At 47.2% G+C, this 16,584-nt stretch overlaps 1 protein-coding gene across 1 annotated transcript; it reads left to right on the forward strand.

Annotated features, from left to right (window-relative positions):
* The first annotated feature begins 202 nt into the window (after positions 1-202).
* On the forward strand, positions 203-14,757 carry TMEM184B (transmembrane protein 184B). Its single transcript, XM_009576774.1, has 8 exons — positions 203-453; positions 2,937-3,102; positions 6,542-6,632; positions 7,178-7,253; positions 10,420-10,511; positions 10,810-10,979; positions 12,160-12,354; positions 14,318-14,757. Exons 1-8 carry the CDS (start codon positions 259-261, stop codon positions 14,557-14,559), a joined length of 1,227 nt encoding a protein of 408 aa, XP_009575069.1. The 5' UTR covers positions 203-258; the 3' UTR covers positions 14,560-14,757.
* The last annotated feature ends 1,827 nt before the right edge of the window (positions 14,758-16,584 follow it).

Below are 16,584 nucleotides of genomic sequence, written 5' to 3' on the forward strand. Positions count from 1 at the left end.
AGTGGTAGAGAGGTTCCTGAGTACCACATGATTTGTTTTATCACGAGGGGTGGCAGTGGCAGACTTATCCAGGTCCTGTTCGTAAAGCATGTGAGCAGCCTGGTGAAAGGCATGTGAGAGATGCAAAGTATTGTTACTGTTACGCTCCTGAGTCCTTTCAGCTGGGTTCAATTGCTTTTTCGTTCTCTTCCCTGACAGGTCTTGGCTCGTGGGCGGCTCTTCAGCAATCCCAGCTGGAATCTCACACCAAAAGGCACCATGATAGTGATGACTGACGTCACTGCAGCCCCCCGATTGGGGTCAACTGCCACCACTTTAGCTGTGGCTCCCAACTTCTCCTGGATGCCAGAGGATGGCAGCCCCACGGCTGGGGGGCAGCCCATATTCAAAACTGCTGCTCAGGCCATCTCAGGTTTCTTTGTATGGACAGCTTTGCTCATCACCTGCCATCAGGTAAAACCCTGTCACTTGTACTTCATCCTTTTCTTTTCCCCACATGGAGGAACATATATGATCCCCTGGCACGTCTCTGCCAGACACAGCTGTGTGATGGGAGTTTGCAGACTCTGGAGTGGTACCAGGACCTCTTCTTTGGGGTCTAATATATTATCTGTGCTGATCAAGGTGGCAAATTTTACATGAAGGTCTTTTTCTGCCCAGGTTCAGACCGTTTCGTAGTGTGAATGGAGAGAAAGCAAACTCTTTAAAACTAGCAGGTGTAAAACATTTGGCCATCTCTTGAGTGTTTGCAGAAAGGTGTGTTATCTCAAGCCATCCTTTCCCGGGTCTTGTAGCTGAATCTAGCCATTTTGTTATTGTGTCAGCTGTTAGCTAAATGATCGTTGTCATCTGTTGTTTGACATACCTCCTTTGATCTCTGGTGCCAGTGGATTCCACAGGCTGAACTCTGCTGCGGAAAGGAGTAGCAGGAAATGTTTTATTTCAATTTTTCTCCCCTCCCCTCTTTCTGGGGCAGGTGTCCTGGGAGCCAGAACAAGTCAAACCCTGCATCCTGTTCCATACCTCTCTTTCATGCGGTTGTCATGTGAACTGAAAAACACAGTGGGGAAACGCAAGCCCTGTTATTTATTAACCTGTGTTTTGTACCTGTTGGTCCGTAGATTCCAGAGTGATGATTAGGATCTAGAAAACTACAGCCTATTGATGGAGTACAGGGGCTAGTGAAGTTCAAAAATGGATTAGTCACTGATGAATAAGAGTAACACCTGCAGTTTCACCAGCTTGGGTAACAATTACAAGTGCTGTGGATCCTCCTGTCAAATTGATCGCCTACTGAGGGTAGGAAGAAATCTTTCCTCTGCAGTATAGCATTGCACAGTTAGGCATTAATGCCCTTCTCCAAAGAAACCAATGGAGGTCAGTGCCAGAGAGACACTGTTGATTGAAATGCGCTGTTGTCCTGTTACAAGGCAGCAGTTCCTGTGCTCTTGTAGGCGCAGAGATCGCAGGGCTCTTATGACAGCCCAAGGGCAAAGCTTGGAGTCATCTGAACTCCAGTGTCAGCTGTCCCTGTGCTGGGTGAGGTGTGTCGCTGGGATTGTCACAAGGAAAAAATATCCCTAAGGTTTGTTACTTTATTTTCAACCTGTTCTCCTAAGGAAATGAGGTTTTTGTGAGCTCCTAATGGGATAGGGAGAGGAAACAGAAGTATTTTGAGCCCTTCAGTTGATTTTGACCAGATCTGGCCAAGAGGCAGGGAAAGATGAGCAAGAGACAGCCGGGGACAGACAACCCCCTCTCCCTTATGAGGGAAAGGCAAGATCATCAATGTATGCTTCATTAGACCCTGGAGAGTCCTCACAGCACCCCCAAATGCAGGCTGAAACTTCAGACAAATGCGTGTGCCTCTTCAGGCAGCAGAGTCGGTCAGTTGTGAGGCACGTATGTAATAAACTAGCTGTTATTAATTCCAGCAGTTGGGGCAGCAGCCTGATGAGGGTTGCCATACGGAGGCCTTGCCTCTGGAGAGTGTGCCCTCTGCTGACTCCATGGCCGACAGAACGTACCCGCAACTTGCGCCGAAGCTCTGGCCGCGTTATTAGGCCATTACAGGAGTGGTGCTCATCTTCAGGGTATGCTTGTGGTCAAGAGCTTTTCCAGGAGGTGGGTATTCTGTGAAAAAGCATCTTAGGTGTGGGATTTAATGATGGCTAACAAACTGTGAACAGTGGGAGTGGGTAGGGTGGGGACATTGCGCTCCCCCTAGCCAGTGACTTAGAGGGATTGGCATGTGTGCAGACAGTCGGACAAAACAAGCGGTGTGGCTGCGAGGTTCCTTTGAGCATGGTGCACGAGCTCAGTGCTCATTTGATGGTACTGACACTTCATGGCTGTGCTGTCACCGATGTGCAGAATGGCACTTTTTGAGCAGATGGGCTGTGGATTATCAGCTCTTGACAGTGCTGTGAAGGGCTCTCTTAGGTTGTTTCAGGTGGAAGTCTCGAAAGCATCCAAAACTGCCAAGAGAGTGAGAGTGTTTACAATGAGCACGTGCTTAAGTGCACGCACCTTCCCTCTTCACAGAAAAGCAGCCTGCAGTGTTGTGAATCTTAGGTACTTAAAACAGGATAGCAGGAATATAGGATTGATAGTTGGAAAAAAAGGTATGAATGAAAGAATATAGGCAAGGTGATGATAATAGCAGTAAATTAATTCCTGTAAGAAACTAGATTAGAAATGCCTTCACTTCCTTTTCCTCCTCCTTCCCCATCTCTGCAAACTAAGGGATGCTATATCAGTGCCATATGATAACAGTGATTTTTTTTTTTTTATGTTCATCACCTTGAGGCTGCTGGAGGCAATCAAGAGGTGATTTACTGAGTTTGTTTTTCCTGGTCCAATTGACTCTCCAGTTCTACTTTCTCCTCTATACTCCATATGCCACTGATCCTGGTCTCCCCTCTCCATCCTCTCAGATCTACATGCATCTTCGCTGCTATAGCTGCCCAAATGAACAGCGCTACATTGTTCGGATCCTCTTCATTGTGCCCATTTATGCCTTTGACTCATGGCTCAGTCTCCTGTTCTTCACCAATGACCAGTACTATGTTTACTTTGGCACAGTGCGGGACTGCTATGAAGGTAAGGAGGGGTCAGACAGGAAATGGGGGAGGTGGGAAGTCTCTGCCCTGAGAGGACTTTTGCTTCTGGTTGGGAACATGGAGAAAGCATCACTGTCATTTACTGAGACAAAGTTTTACAGTGTGCCTCACTGGATGACCATGGCTTGCTCAGTGACTGAAAATCATAGAGTCGTAGGATGGTTTGGGTCGAGAAGGACCTTTAAAGATCGTCTGGTGCAACGCCCCTGCCATGGGCTGGGACATCTTTCACTAGACCAGGTTGCTCAAGGCCTGTCCAACCAGACCTTCTCCCTCGCTGGCCTCTGAGCATGACAAGATGTGTGGAGGTTTCCCTTCAATGTTCTGTAGAGACAAAGTTTATGATTTTCTTGGGTCCTTTGCTTCAGGAATGTGTAAAGCCAAAAATCTGATTCTAGCTGGGTGTTTAAAGTGAGGCATCGGTTAGCTCCCGGTTCTTGGAACAGCGCTTACTTAGCAGCCAGATGCTTGCTTTGTCCTGTTTTCCTGGTGCAGTTTGTTAGTGATGGATTCTTCTGGTCCCACTGTGTGGCCACTTGTGTGATCAAGCAGGGTAGCACAGCCACCACGTTCTGGTGTTGGTGAGGCGTAAAGTGCTTCGGACTCCTGCAGGAGACAGGGTGCCATGTTCAGGATGAGTTACAGATTGCTTTGTTTTCGGTTATCTGCTGCAGATGATACCACCAGCATTCTATATCAGGGAAACAGTAACTCTTCAATAAATGCTATCTAAACTTCCCTCCTGATCTCATCCAGAAAGGAGCCTTATACGCATCCAGCAGGAGAAAGTGCACTTCAGCAGCGTATTTTTGAGGACAGTTTATCGCCATACCCTCGTTAAATCATAACTCGCTGGTGCAGTTGTTTTGGTGAGATCTGCATTGCAGAGAGGTGCCCCTGGCCATGTGAACAAGTTAATCAGCTGAAGGGACCAGCAGGCCCTCCTTCACATCCATGACAATGCTCTGAGATGCAGCAGCAGATGGCAAACGCGCACACGTGATTCAGAAGGCATCTTTCTTTGGGCCTGGGTTTTTTTTTTCTTACCTCCTTCCCCGCCCTGCGCGTGTGTGCGGGTCTAGCAGGAAGCCTGCTGCTCTGCGAAACTCCTCTCCTAGCAACAGTCAGTATCCCTCTGCCTCGCTTGCTTGGGGAGTTCGCAAACATCCGAGCGTCTGCTTGGGAGGCAGCCCGTGCTCTAGAGTTCAGCTCAGCACGTTGGGCTGTGCGAAAAGACTACAGGTGGAGGTGAAAGCACCTTTGGTGAGCAGGTTCTCTCCCTTGCTTTTTCTGGGGACCGCTTTGAAACAGCCTTTTTGTTCTTTGCCTTCCCTTGCCATCCACCTTATCATTTCATTTTTGGGAAGGTATTAGGTTGCAAAATGGGGGGAGCTCTGTTAGGCAAGAGCAGGAAAAGACCCTGTTAATAACTCTTGAAAGCTACCTTGGGCCATTTTTGGCCTGTGTTTCATATGTGCATTAGGATGAGCATATTTTGGTGTTGCTCTTTCATGTGACTCTGCTTCTGTACAAACCTGAGTGTCAGTAACACTGACACAAGCAGATTTTTTTTTTTTGTTATGTTGATGTCATGAGCACCATCTGATGCATGTGGATCAGGAATGGGAGAAGACTTCTTTTGCTGATGTGGTAAGCTTTGATAGTTAGCACTCATTTCTTTTGGGGACAGAGGGGCAGATATTTCCCCCTCACCCCCCCTTTTTTTTTTGTTTTCTTCCTCTGATGTCATCTCTTCCCTAGTGCTTGTGGAATGGGCAGCTGGTATTGTAATGACCACATCAGAGGGCAGGGGTCACTGGAGGACAATAGGAAAAGCTCAGCTAGAAGCTGTCAGCTAAGTTGCAGGAAAATTGCAGGCAAAAGGGGTTACCACAGTTATTTAAATAAGTTTTCCATGGTTGGTGTTTTCTCTTCTAATTAAGGCTGTCACAAAATCGTGGCTGTATGAACATACCTAACTTTGTTCAATAACAAGGATTACAGATGGACTAACAATATCCCAATTACATACATAGAAGCAGGTACACGACTGGCTTTTATGTGCTGTAGCATTCTTGCCCAGCTAGGCACATCTACAAGCCATAAATGTAATGTTCTGAGACTATGAGCATTTTGGGGAGCGTTAAGTACCTCTTTTCCAGGGCACAGGTTGGATGCTTGTAGAAGAATTAGAGTTAATTTCTGCCTCTAACTTTGGAAGTTCATCCATGTGGGAAAATTGACCTCAGGTCTAATAACTGGCTGCTTGGTGAGGTCAGCTTCTCAGCACTGTACATTATTAGGCCTTTGTTCTTATGTCAAAGTTCCTCGAGACTTCTATTTCCATCCCAAGTTATTTTCTCTTTGTATTATGTCAATGCTGGGGGCCAAAACCAGGATTTGGGTGCTGGCATTCCAGGGAATGTCCAGGTACAGACTATCATAGAAAATAATGTTGAAAGAAGGGTCACCTGGTCAATCATTTTGCCCCAAGGCTGTCTGTGGCACACTTAAGAGTATAGTCCTTGCCCTAAAAATCTCACAACTGTATGAGGGTCCAACAGTGGTTATAACAAGTCAAGAGAATGGCAGACAGGGCATGTACAGGCTTACTCCCTGCACAATTAAGTGGGTTTGGATCCCATGAAAAGGAAACATGTCTGTATTTATGATGAGAGCCCTCCCCACAGTGTCTTCACCTCAGTTTATATGTATCAGCAAAACTGAGCCTTGAAGAGAATTGAAATGGGGCAGAGTATTAGCAGTCAGTCTGAGAAGGCTCTTCCTCATCTGTACCAGGTTGCTGGGGAAGGCAGAAAAGAGGTGGCCCAAGGATAAGGCTATTCAGTATGCAAGAAATTTCAACTTTCTGAGGAAATGAAGCACAGAGCCTGTTTTTCAAGAATCTCCACCAGACATGAAAACAGAGTTTCACTGATTGGTAAAAACCCTCTGTTTCTCCAACTCTTATGTCTGTAGTCTGGTTATCTCAGAGAGAGAAACTGTGTTCCTCACCTAAAAGGTTAAATACAGGAGATAAGATACGGTTGATGGATCAGAGATAACTTTTCCAAATTATTTAGTACCAGTGTAATGTCCTGGCATAATGCACAGGAACCCTGTAAAGAATGGCAACTTACAGGTGCCAAGTAAAACAGAGACTGACCACAGTTTTAAATGGTCCTGTGACCTTTTTGGCATGAATCATGGAACTGGCCTGGGACCTTGGCCAAACTCCAGTTCAGATAGTCCTGTGAGTGCTGAGGTAGGATGGTAAATGCAGTGAAAATAATCTGGAGTGCTTTGAAGGGAAAGATGCTGCATAAGCAGTCCCTGCTCATGTTTGGTCTGTTGCCTGTACTTTTGGTCCTTGCACCTGTTTTGAAGTTGGTTGTCATTTTACTCTGATGTCTTTGCAGCCTTCGTAATATACAACTTTCTAAGCCTCTGCTATGAGTACTTGGGAGGGGAGAGCTCCATCATGTCTGAGATCAGAGGGAAACCAATTGAGTGAGTATTTATTGTGCTTACAAGATGACCCTCTCCCCCTTCTGTGCCCATCTACCATGCCACTATCCCTGCCCTGAAAAACTGTGTCAGGTGGCAAATGTCTGCTGGGACTGGGCAGCATGGATGATGATGATTTACCAGTAACCTACTCTGAGACGGATCAGGCTGATCACATCCTCTTAGGCAAGCTGGACTGATTCACAGCTTTTCTGGACACCTGCCTACTCCTTTGTTTCTTTTCTTATTCCCTTCTCCTCCTTTAAATCTTTTCAGATGGTTGTGTGTGCTTCCTCTAGGATCTGTGTTTCTCCCCATGCTACTCAGTTTAAAAAAAAAAAAAAAAAAAAAAAAAGATTGGCGTGTGGAGTCAGGACGTTGTTTTAAACATGTCTCTGAAAGAGGGAATGGCTGTAACTGTAATTATGGTTGGAGAAAGCACCAGTCCTGCAACTTTGCTATGGAGAGGTAGACAAAGAGGGTAGGAATCTTGCACTCTAGCCCAAATCTTGTTTCTGAACCCTGTTATCTTGTGTTGGCTCTTTCAGGTCCAGCTGTGTATATGGGACTTGCTGCCTGTGGGGAAAGACCTATTCGATTGGATTCCTGAGGTTCTGCAAACAGGTATGGGCTGGAGGAACTGTGCCATCCTCTGGAAATGAATGAAGTGTGTGTGGGTGGCAATGGTGCCTTTTGCTGCTGAACTTCTGAGATGAGCACTCCTCTGAGGGGGTTTATAATACCATTTTGAGAGGCCTGCAGACTGCTGAGAAGAGGGGGTGTTTCGAGGTTGGTTGGTTTGTTTGTTTTGAATGCTCTTAACATTTTCTACTCAACTCCGCATCCGCCTTAGCGGAAGACCCAATTTATCTCCTGGATCTGATGCTAGCCCTGGGAAGAAATTCTGATTTCCTCTTCCCTTTCTGGATTACAGCGGTCCCAACTTTAAGAAATCGATGGCTGTGTTGTGTTGCAGACACCCCACGGTTGTGTAACAGCCTCCTGAATTCCCAGTGCTGCTGTTGTGGTTTGGAGTTGAGGAGGGGTGGAGGTTAAGCGTGACACAACACTTTGTAGGAGGAACCGAGTATTGCTCACCATGTGTGTCTGTCTGTGCTGAATTGGGTATATCGAGGGGGAGGGAATGGGGGAGATCTAAACCTCGATACAGTCCTGTCTGCTCATCCCAGGTCAGTCACCTCTGGCTGCCATGAAACAGCAGGTGAGTTTCAAGGCTTTGCTCACTTGCTGAAGTGAACATATGGGGTTTCTCTGAAGACAGTGTGAAGCAGGTCTGGGTCTTTGAAAGGGCTCAGGTCACTGTAATTCCAGTCACTGTGTCTAGATATCTGCCCTGGCTTCTCCACATTATGCCCCATCTTTTGTGTTTTAGCAATATGCAGGAATATCAAAGGTACAATGCAGCCTCATAGTAATATCCAGTGTTAATCTCTGCAGGATCACATCTTTTTTTGTTCTGTTTGTGTGTGTCGCATATTCTTTCCTCATGGCTTTCGTGTTTCCTTCCCTGATACTTTATTTTCTAAGCTGCTCCCAGTATGCTGCTTCACCTGTTTCTCTTAGGCTTCATTTGTACACCCCAAGTTTGATTCGATGTATTATCTATTCTTCTTGCTCCTAATGTTAACTTTTACCTTTTAAATATATCATAAGCAAACATAACACCTATCAAGGTGAATGAGTACTGGAGAAATAATTTCCTCTTGTTTCTCATGTCCCACAGCCTCTGGCAGTTATCTCCACATGGGTTGCACCTGGCTGTGTTTGGAAAGTTTTTTCACAACAATGAAGACTAGAAGCACTTTTTTTGGGGGGGCGGATTGTGCCTGCTTCCACAAATTCTCAGCTCACTTGATAATTCAAGCTTAGGTGGATATTTTGCTTTTGCTTTGCTGCTGCCTGGCAGCAATTCTAGTCAGGCCTGCCCTTTGCAAACTGTTAACTCTGCTGTGGAGGCTGTGAGGGAGGTGTCTTGCAAAGGGATGTTTAAGTACTTCCGTCCTTCTTGGCTCAAGCTTAAATGTTGCCTTGGTGAGAAATCTTCGGCACCAAGACTCACTTTCTAGTACTTCTAGACTTCCAGGATTGCCGAGGAAGACCTTTCAGGGCAAATTCCTGGGTAGGTTGGTGCAAAAGGGCAACAGAGTGCTGGTCTGTGCAGTATCCACCATTGTGATGATCAGGAAGAGGAACTTGCTGGAAGGAGCACCTTGCCTATTTTATCCCTGCTCTCAGCATCTCCAGCACTCCTGTTGCCTCCCACCACCACTTGCCCATTTTCTGCTCTTTCCAGCCCCTTTCATCCTGAAGGAATCTGTGTCTTATAACCATTCCTTCTTTCTACCTTCACCCCCACCCCAAGGCAGGTGCCTGCTATGGTCAGTCAGTGTGTGGGTCTGCCTGTGTTCCCTGCGGCCCTCCAGCAGTCAGGTGGTGTGCTGGTAAAATCTGGACAGCTTGTTTCCTTAAAGATGTCTTGATCAAAATTCTTTGCTGGGTCTGTCCCCTGCGGCCCTCCAGCTGGTAAAATCTGGACAGCTTGTTTCCTTAAAGATGTCTTGATCAAAATTCTTTGCTGGGTCTGTCTGGTGACCCTCACGGATGGGTCACACACTATCCATGTGCTTCCCGTATGCGGTAGCATATTCTAGAGAAGCAACTAAAAATAGGATGTGGTGGTTTGGATTGCAGGGAAATGGTTAAAACATCCCCAGATTGGAAGGAGGGGAAGCGCAGAGGACAGAGTTGTTTACCAATTAGCTTGACCTTTTCCAGTTCACATATTTACAGTGACTCACTAACTGGCATGTGCTGGGGTTTTTAATCTCCTTGAAGTCTTATGACCACTAACAAATTGCATCGTATCCAAAGCAATTATTCCCATTTGGTTTTGCCTTCTTTCCATACACAGCCCTCCCCACATGTGCGCAGGTCAGCACCTGCCCAGGCTCTTCCAGCCTCCTTCAGGGAGACATGGGTGACATTTTTAGGGTCACAACCCTTCACTCTCTTAGGACCTCGAAGTTCAACGTCTCCAGAAAGATGAAGAATGGGGTGGCTTTGAGAGGGGGGTTGTCCCAATAGAAGCAATGATTTGTACTGGCAGAATGTATAGAGCTGATCCCAAGTGCCACAGAGCCTTTGGGGAGATTCAGTAAAGGTCGTGTGGGTGACAACAGAATAGCTCTTAACTTCTGTTTGGCAACACACGTCGCTGTTTATACAAAATGCCTTAATATTGTGGCAGTTGTCAAAAGTTCCTCCTCAGAGAGCTGGGTTCCCCTCCTACACAGGGGACCTTCTTGCCTAGCTTTATGGCAACTATGGATTGGAGTTTGCTTCCCTGCCCCAGTATCTCTTTGTTAAACTTGCTTTAACTTTGTTAAACGTGCCGTACCATAGCACAGTGTGGGATTTTTTGTTTTTCATGCTGTTACCGTGCATAAATGTGCTGCAGCACAGCCTATGAAAAACAGCTCTGGAAGAGAGCAGCCGAACAGCTTCTAGGAGCAATCTACAGAGATGTTTTTCTTCCCATTCTGGACAAGTAGATAGCACACATACTTCTCTTGAATCTCCTTTATCTCCTTTTGGGTGCTGCAGTCCTCAAGTACAACCAATTAGCAAGTGGCGGGGTCAGACTCCTTGCTGGCGTTGGATTGTGTTGCCTTGCTGAGTTGTCCCAGTGGACGCTCCATCGTGGTGCTGGTTTGGGAACTTGGCCTCTTGCACCTCCTGCCTTCTCATTCCTCCTCTCTCATTCCTGTAGGCTACCCTGCAGTTCTGTGTGGTGAAACCCCTCATGGCGATCAGCACAGTCATCCTCCAGGCCTTTGGCAAGTACCAGGATGGTGACTTTGAGTAAGTTTGTTTGTCTAGCATGCAAGCCTTGGCTGTCCCTTCTCTGCCCAGCTGTGCTTATGGTCCGTGGGTGTGCTGGGCCATGGGAAAAGATGGGGGACAACATGGGCTGAATATGCACGTGAGAAGAGAGGGCAGGGGTAAGCCTATTGGTTTCAAGTTTTTTCTACTTTGGTTTGGGGGAGGGAATGGGACAGGGAGGCAAGAAGGAAACAGAGTCTTGGAATTCCGCAGTGACAGCGGTGAGGGGAAAAGATCATGCTGAAATTTCAGGCATTCATATATCTTCTCTTTTCAGTGTAACCAGTGGCTACCTCTACGTGACGATCATCTACAACATCTCTGTCAGCCTGGCACTGTATGCCCTCTTCCTTTTCTACTTCGCCACACGTGAGTTGCTCAGTCCCTATAGCCCAGTCCTCAAGTTCTTCATGGTGAAGTCTGTCATCTTCCTGTCCTTCTGGCAAGGTGAGCTGCACAAAGAGCTCTCTGCAAGGGCTCAGATGCTAGAGTTGATAGAGCAGATGCTGAATGTCTTTCTGTATTACTATTATTATTATATTTGTTTTATAGTCTTTCATTCCTTTTTCTCTGGGAAGCCTGTTTTGCTCATTTTCATCTTTGTTTCTATGCTCCTGAATCCTCACTATCCCTGTGTGTGTGCATGTGCACACGTATCTGCCTGGAAAAATCGGCTGTTTGGGTGAAGAGACCTTTGCATTCCTCAAAGAATCATAAAGCACAAGCTGCCAACATTTAATCTGCATGCCGCCATTTTATTGATTAAAGTGGCACATCTAAAAATTTTTAGTACTTTTTTTTTTGGTATTCTATAAATAAAATTTTAATGGTATGTCAGTGATTCATGTGAAACAGCAAGCTGGCTGAATGCAGCGTGTGCTGCCACAGAACCACCGCCGAGCAGAAGGACATTCAGAATATGTACACATGATGCAGAGGCACATTCAGAAAGCTGAAATTCCACCTAAGCTTAGTGCTTCTTACTAATTGGCTCTAAGCATTTCCCTGTTCAATGCCCTACTTAGGTTTACTGAGTTGCACTTCAAAGACTAATTGAATAGCAACTTAGGTGGAATTTAGGCTGTTGGAGTATGGCCCATCCTCCCTGTCTACAGACAAACTAATAAGCTGTCTAGTTTATCATCTTGAGCCATCTGGTCACACGCTTTCTGCCTTCTCTGGAATTCTTCAGCCACCTGGCTATGGACAGGGAGAAACATCTTTCTTGCAATGGCGTGTCAAAAACATTTTATGCTTAAATGATAAGCTCTGTTACTTCAATTTTTGCTCTAGTTAGTGAAAGTGCTGAGATCACAGAGGTGCTCACAGAAATATCTGACTGCTTCTTATCCTTTTGGACTTAGTCAAGTCCTGCAGCAGCTAGTTCCACAGATTATGTGTCAGTTGAGAACAGAAGAGGGTCAGTGTTTGAACATTCTTTGCTTAAACATGTGTCTCATTTATTCCTCCTTTCTCTGTTGCACAGGTGATTATCTAGCCCGCTCTGTTTGTAGCTCCTGTGTTAAATGAGTTTGCGTCTAGGACATACAGCACAGACAGCCATTTCCATTCCTTACAGTTAGTATGCGATCATATTTTCTGCACATTTACATGTTGCTTTGTTTAGGGATGCTGTTGGCCATCTTGGAAAAGTGTGGTGCCATCCCCAAAATCCACTCTGCCAATGTGTCTGTGGGTGAAGGCACAGTAGCTGCTGGATATCAGGACTTCATCATTTGCGTGGAGATGTTCTTTGCAGCCATCGCCCTGCGCCATGCCTTCACGTACAAGGTGTATGTGGACAAGAGACTTGATGCCCAAGGTAGGAAATACGCCAGTGCATACAGCATGTCTATTTGGTAGCGAGACTGGGTGGAGACTGGTCCCTCTGGCAGCCAACACACTGATATGACTCCCAACCTGAATGCTTGGAAAACATCACATCCCCTCCTCCGTGGTGTCTGAACAGATTCATTGTGCAACGGCTCTGCAGGGCAGAAACCTTGCCTGAATTACATTGTTCCCTTTTCAGTTCCCCAGTATGCCACCCACGACAGCTTGTTGCAGACCTGAGGGCTGCAAGAAGTTGCATCCTTTTGGTAGAGTGGGTTTGTCCTTCTTCCTGTCTCCCCAAAGGGGAACTCCATTGCTCCAGATTGTGCAATAGACTGAAGGAAGGAGGGACAGGGCCTGAAACAGCCTCTGTTTTGAATCTGGCTCAGGAAGATGAGGCTGTGCTTTGGCAATATGTTTGGCTTGGAGGAGGAGGATCTTCCTGTAACGACTTTGTGAGGGCTGGGCTACTAGAAGTCTCATTCCAGGGAAGAGGGAGGTGGATGTTATCTCTGGGAAAACGGGGTTCTCGTGCCCAGTACATTCAGTGTTCTCCAAATAAAGGGGTTCTTTCCTGCTGGGGGGAGTCTGTGCTGAGGAAGACAGCAGCCCTTGGGCAGTGTTCATGTAGATGATCCTTCCATCCCAGCCAGCCCCAGGAAAGTTTTGGTTTTGGTTTTGGAAAGACAGTGGCTGCAGCTGGGGGAGATGAGATCTGTGGGTGATGAAAGGGTAAACTTCTTGCCAGTACAGTGGGGGGTGTTTCGGTGGTGGGTCTTGTTCAGTTCTTGTTATTTCCTCTCTCTCTTTCTCTCTCTCTTTCTCTGTCTCTCTCTCCTCTCCCTTTTATCTTTCCCTTGCTTTGGCCACTGGTCCCTGATGCAGCTGTTCCATCATATGGGCCATACGGTAGGTACAGCATGCTCTGTGTTTGTCTCCGTTGGTTTTTAACTGGGATGCTGTTCTGTCCTGATTCCCAGCCTGTCTACTGCTTGCTCTGTCCCTTGTTCCCCCTTCCTTGTAGGTCTGTAACTCAACTGCCTCACACAGCTGCTTTAGGGTTGTCTGGATCATAAGGTGTAAAACAGCCCCATGGGCAGTGGCATAACACCTAGCTTTAGAGCGTTTCTCTCAGGACTCTGTGAATCTCTCTCCTAAGAGTTGCACAGGCTCTCAAAGGAGCCTGTTTGCTCTCTCACCCCAGCCTCCCTTCACTTTCATAATTGCCACAGATGATCAGCATGCTTTGGTCCCCAGGACTGAGCAGAGCCAGAAGCCCATGCTGGAAATAGGACCTAGCAGCCATGAGAAATGGCAGCTCGTAGAAGGACACACAGCCTTCCTCTGTGCTCAGCACTTGGGTGGGACAATCTCCAACTGGTGCTTCCTTCACAGTGTGACTGTAACACCCGCCACCTGTGGAATGGTTCTGCCTCTAGTACTGCCTGTTTCCCCTCCTTTCCCTCCTTTGCGCTGCTTTCCACTTTTATGATCTCTTTCCTGTGGGCACTTTCGATACCACCTATCAGTCTAATTTCCAGTGAGTGGGAATGGCAAATGCCATTTCTCGTATATTTTTAGAATTTCCTTAGTTTTTGTCTTCTGAAACCCTTTACAGGAGCACCTCCCTACCTGTCTTCATTGCACACCCAAGCTAGCACAGGTAGTGTGTAGTGGAAGTTGTCACTGTGAGTATGTCCGATTCTCATGGCATGTCCCGCATTTGGAGCTGAGGTGGATTCACTTGGCTAGCAGTGGCTGGATTTAGGAACACTGCTGGTAAAACTTGACACCATTTGTGTGGCATTTTCCCAGCAGCTGCTTAAGGAAGTCTGTAAAGTAACTTCTGCAGGACCTAGGAATGCATGTTCCCTGTTCTCCTTACCTTTATGTTAAGGGGTGTGGGGAAGGGCAGCAGTATTCACACTTCCCTCCCCGTCTTACCCTAACAGGTCGCTGTGCTCCCATGAAGAGCATCTCCAGCAGCCTCAAGGAGACCATGAACCCCCATGACATTGTCCAAGATGCGATCCACAACTTCTCCCCAGCCTACCAGCAGTACACCCAGCAGTCAACGCTGGAGCATGGTCCACCCTGGCGCAATGGCAGTCACGTTATCTCGCGCTCCCACAGCTGCTCGGGCGCCCGTGACAATGAGAAGACCCTCTTGCTGAGCTCCGATGATGAATTCTAGGAGAAGAAACTGCCAGCATAGGCTATCATTTTCCTTCTTTTGTTGGTGTTTTTTTTTTTTTTAATTATTTATTGAAGCAGAAACATGCAAGTCATATCACTTCCTAGAGAGTGCAGATTGCAGAAGTGGGCACTTCCCATTAGCTTTTGTGGGTACGGACACGATGAGCAGTGTGGAGGTGGGGGAATGGCCAGGACTCCATTCTCAAGCCCATTCCTTACAGCAGCAATCGACTGGAATTAATTTCAGCAAAGCTCCAGGGTTTGGGGCTCTGGCCTCCCACATCTGCCCAGCTTGGTGTGGAGCATGACTGGCCAGAGCCCAGAGTTATGGCCAAAAATGTTTTTGTTTGTTTGTTTTTTTTTTTTCCAACTGGACAATGCGACTGCTTTGTATTCCTCTTCCTGAATGGTTGATGTAGGCACAGTTTGCTCCCCCAGCTCCCCAGTACTAGCATCTCTGTGATCCTTGGGAAATGGGATTAGGATGCAGTGATAAGTATTCCTGAGGACCAGACCAGAGATTGGTCTCTCTATAGCCATTGCCTTGAATGCATAGTAAGGAACATCTGCCCCCACCCTCCTAAGCACCTGGTTGTGCAGTCCTGTACTTGAGTGAGCAAGGGGGAAAAGGACAGGACTTTATTCCTGTTCCTCTGTTCCCTGCATCCCCCCTGCTCCCCATCAAAGCTGATGCTTGTTGAAGCTCAGCAGGGATGGAATTACTGTCTCACAAGGGTGGGGTTTTCTAATCACTAGGTGTCCAAGCTTCCCATCTCCCCTGCATTCCTGTGGCAAGAAGCCTCCCTGGAGCATCTGTCTCCTGCTAACAAGACTGAGGACTGGCCATGATAGGTGGTGGATGTTTGTAGAGCTCTGGCCCTTTCATCCCTCTTCAGGAAAGGAAGATACAGAAACACTAGAACGTTTTTTCTTCTTGTTTCCTGTCCCACACTGACATAGCTGCCCCTCTTAAAGGTGTGGATTGCACCAAGTAGCTGCCAGAGCAGGTCTGGTCTCTCACAGGTAGCTCTCCCCATGCTTGTCATCACTGACTTCCCCTGTGAGCTGCACAAGTTTTGCTCTTAGGCTGGAGTATTTGGGAAGGGATGTTGCACACTCCTCCTTTGCTTTTTATCTCTATAGCTGTTCCGGGCCAAACTGGAGCAGACTTGAAACCTGACATGACCTGGCTGGTTAAAATTGTCCCTCTTAGTTTCCCAGGCAGCACTTGCTGCTGCTGCTGCACATTTCACAGGCCCTGCAGCAACTGCAATGCAAGGGTGAAGCCAGCATCCATGGGAGTGGGAAAAGAAGCTTCCCCTTGCTTTTGTTGGATTTTGGATTGGCCCCTAGGTATTTAGTGGAGCCAAAATAAAAATGATCCCCCTGTAGATCTATCCAGGGACCAGGAAATGCCTCTTGCTTGCTTAAATTGTCTAGGGGAGGAAGGGGGAGCACACTCAAGTGCCACAGATCAGATGCCCCTATCCCCAAGCAGGAAGCAAAATGGAGAGGTTGGAGCAAGCTGCTGTATTCTTGGCTGTAGTTTCTCTGTTCCTCTCCCGCTTGATGCCTACCCTGCCATCAGCAGACCCCTGCGTTTCCAGATTGCCCCTCGTTGCTCTGCTAGGAGAACTAGGGTCTGGCTTACTGCCGGGAGTTTACCTTTCCTCTTGTATCCTAATCTGTGTGCTTGCTCATTCACTTTCTCGGAAGCGACTGAGCGAAGAGCACCTCATTTCTTCGGCACCCTGCCAGAAGCGTGTGGTCAGGAGCAGGAGGAAAAGGGCTTGAAGAGAGGTGGGTTTGCTCCCTGCTGTGAGGATAAGATAGGGGAAGACTTAAGGACAGTGTCTCCTTCTGTACTTGTGTGTCTGGGGGGATGGTGAAGCAGGTGGGAGCAACGGTGCTGACTCTGGAGGGAGCCGGAGGCAGGGTCAGCGGATCCAGCAGCTTCTCTGCTGCTGGATTTCCCCATTTGCACACATCCTGCGATGCCATGCAGTTAGTTACTGCTTTTCCT

This window comes from Fulmarus glacialis, unplaced genomic scaffold (genome assembly GCF_000690835.1).
Source record: "Fulmarus glacialis isolate BGI_N327 unplaced genomic scaffold, ASM69083v1 scaffold32684, whole genome shotgun sequence".
NCBI lineage: Eukaryota > Metazoa > Chordata > Aves > Procellariiformes > Procellariidae > Fulmarus > Fulmarus glacialis.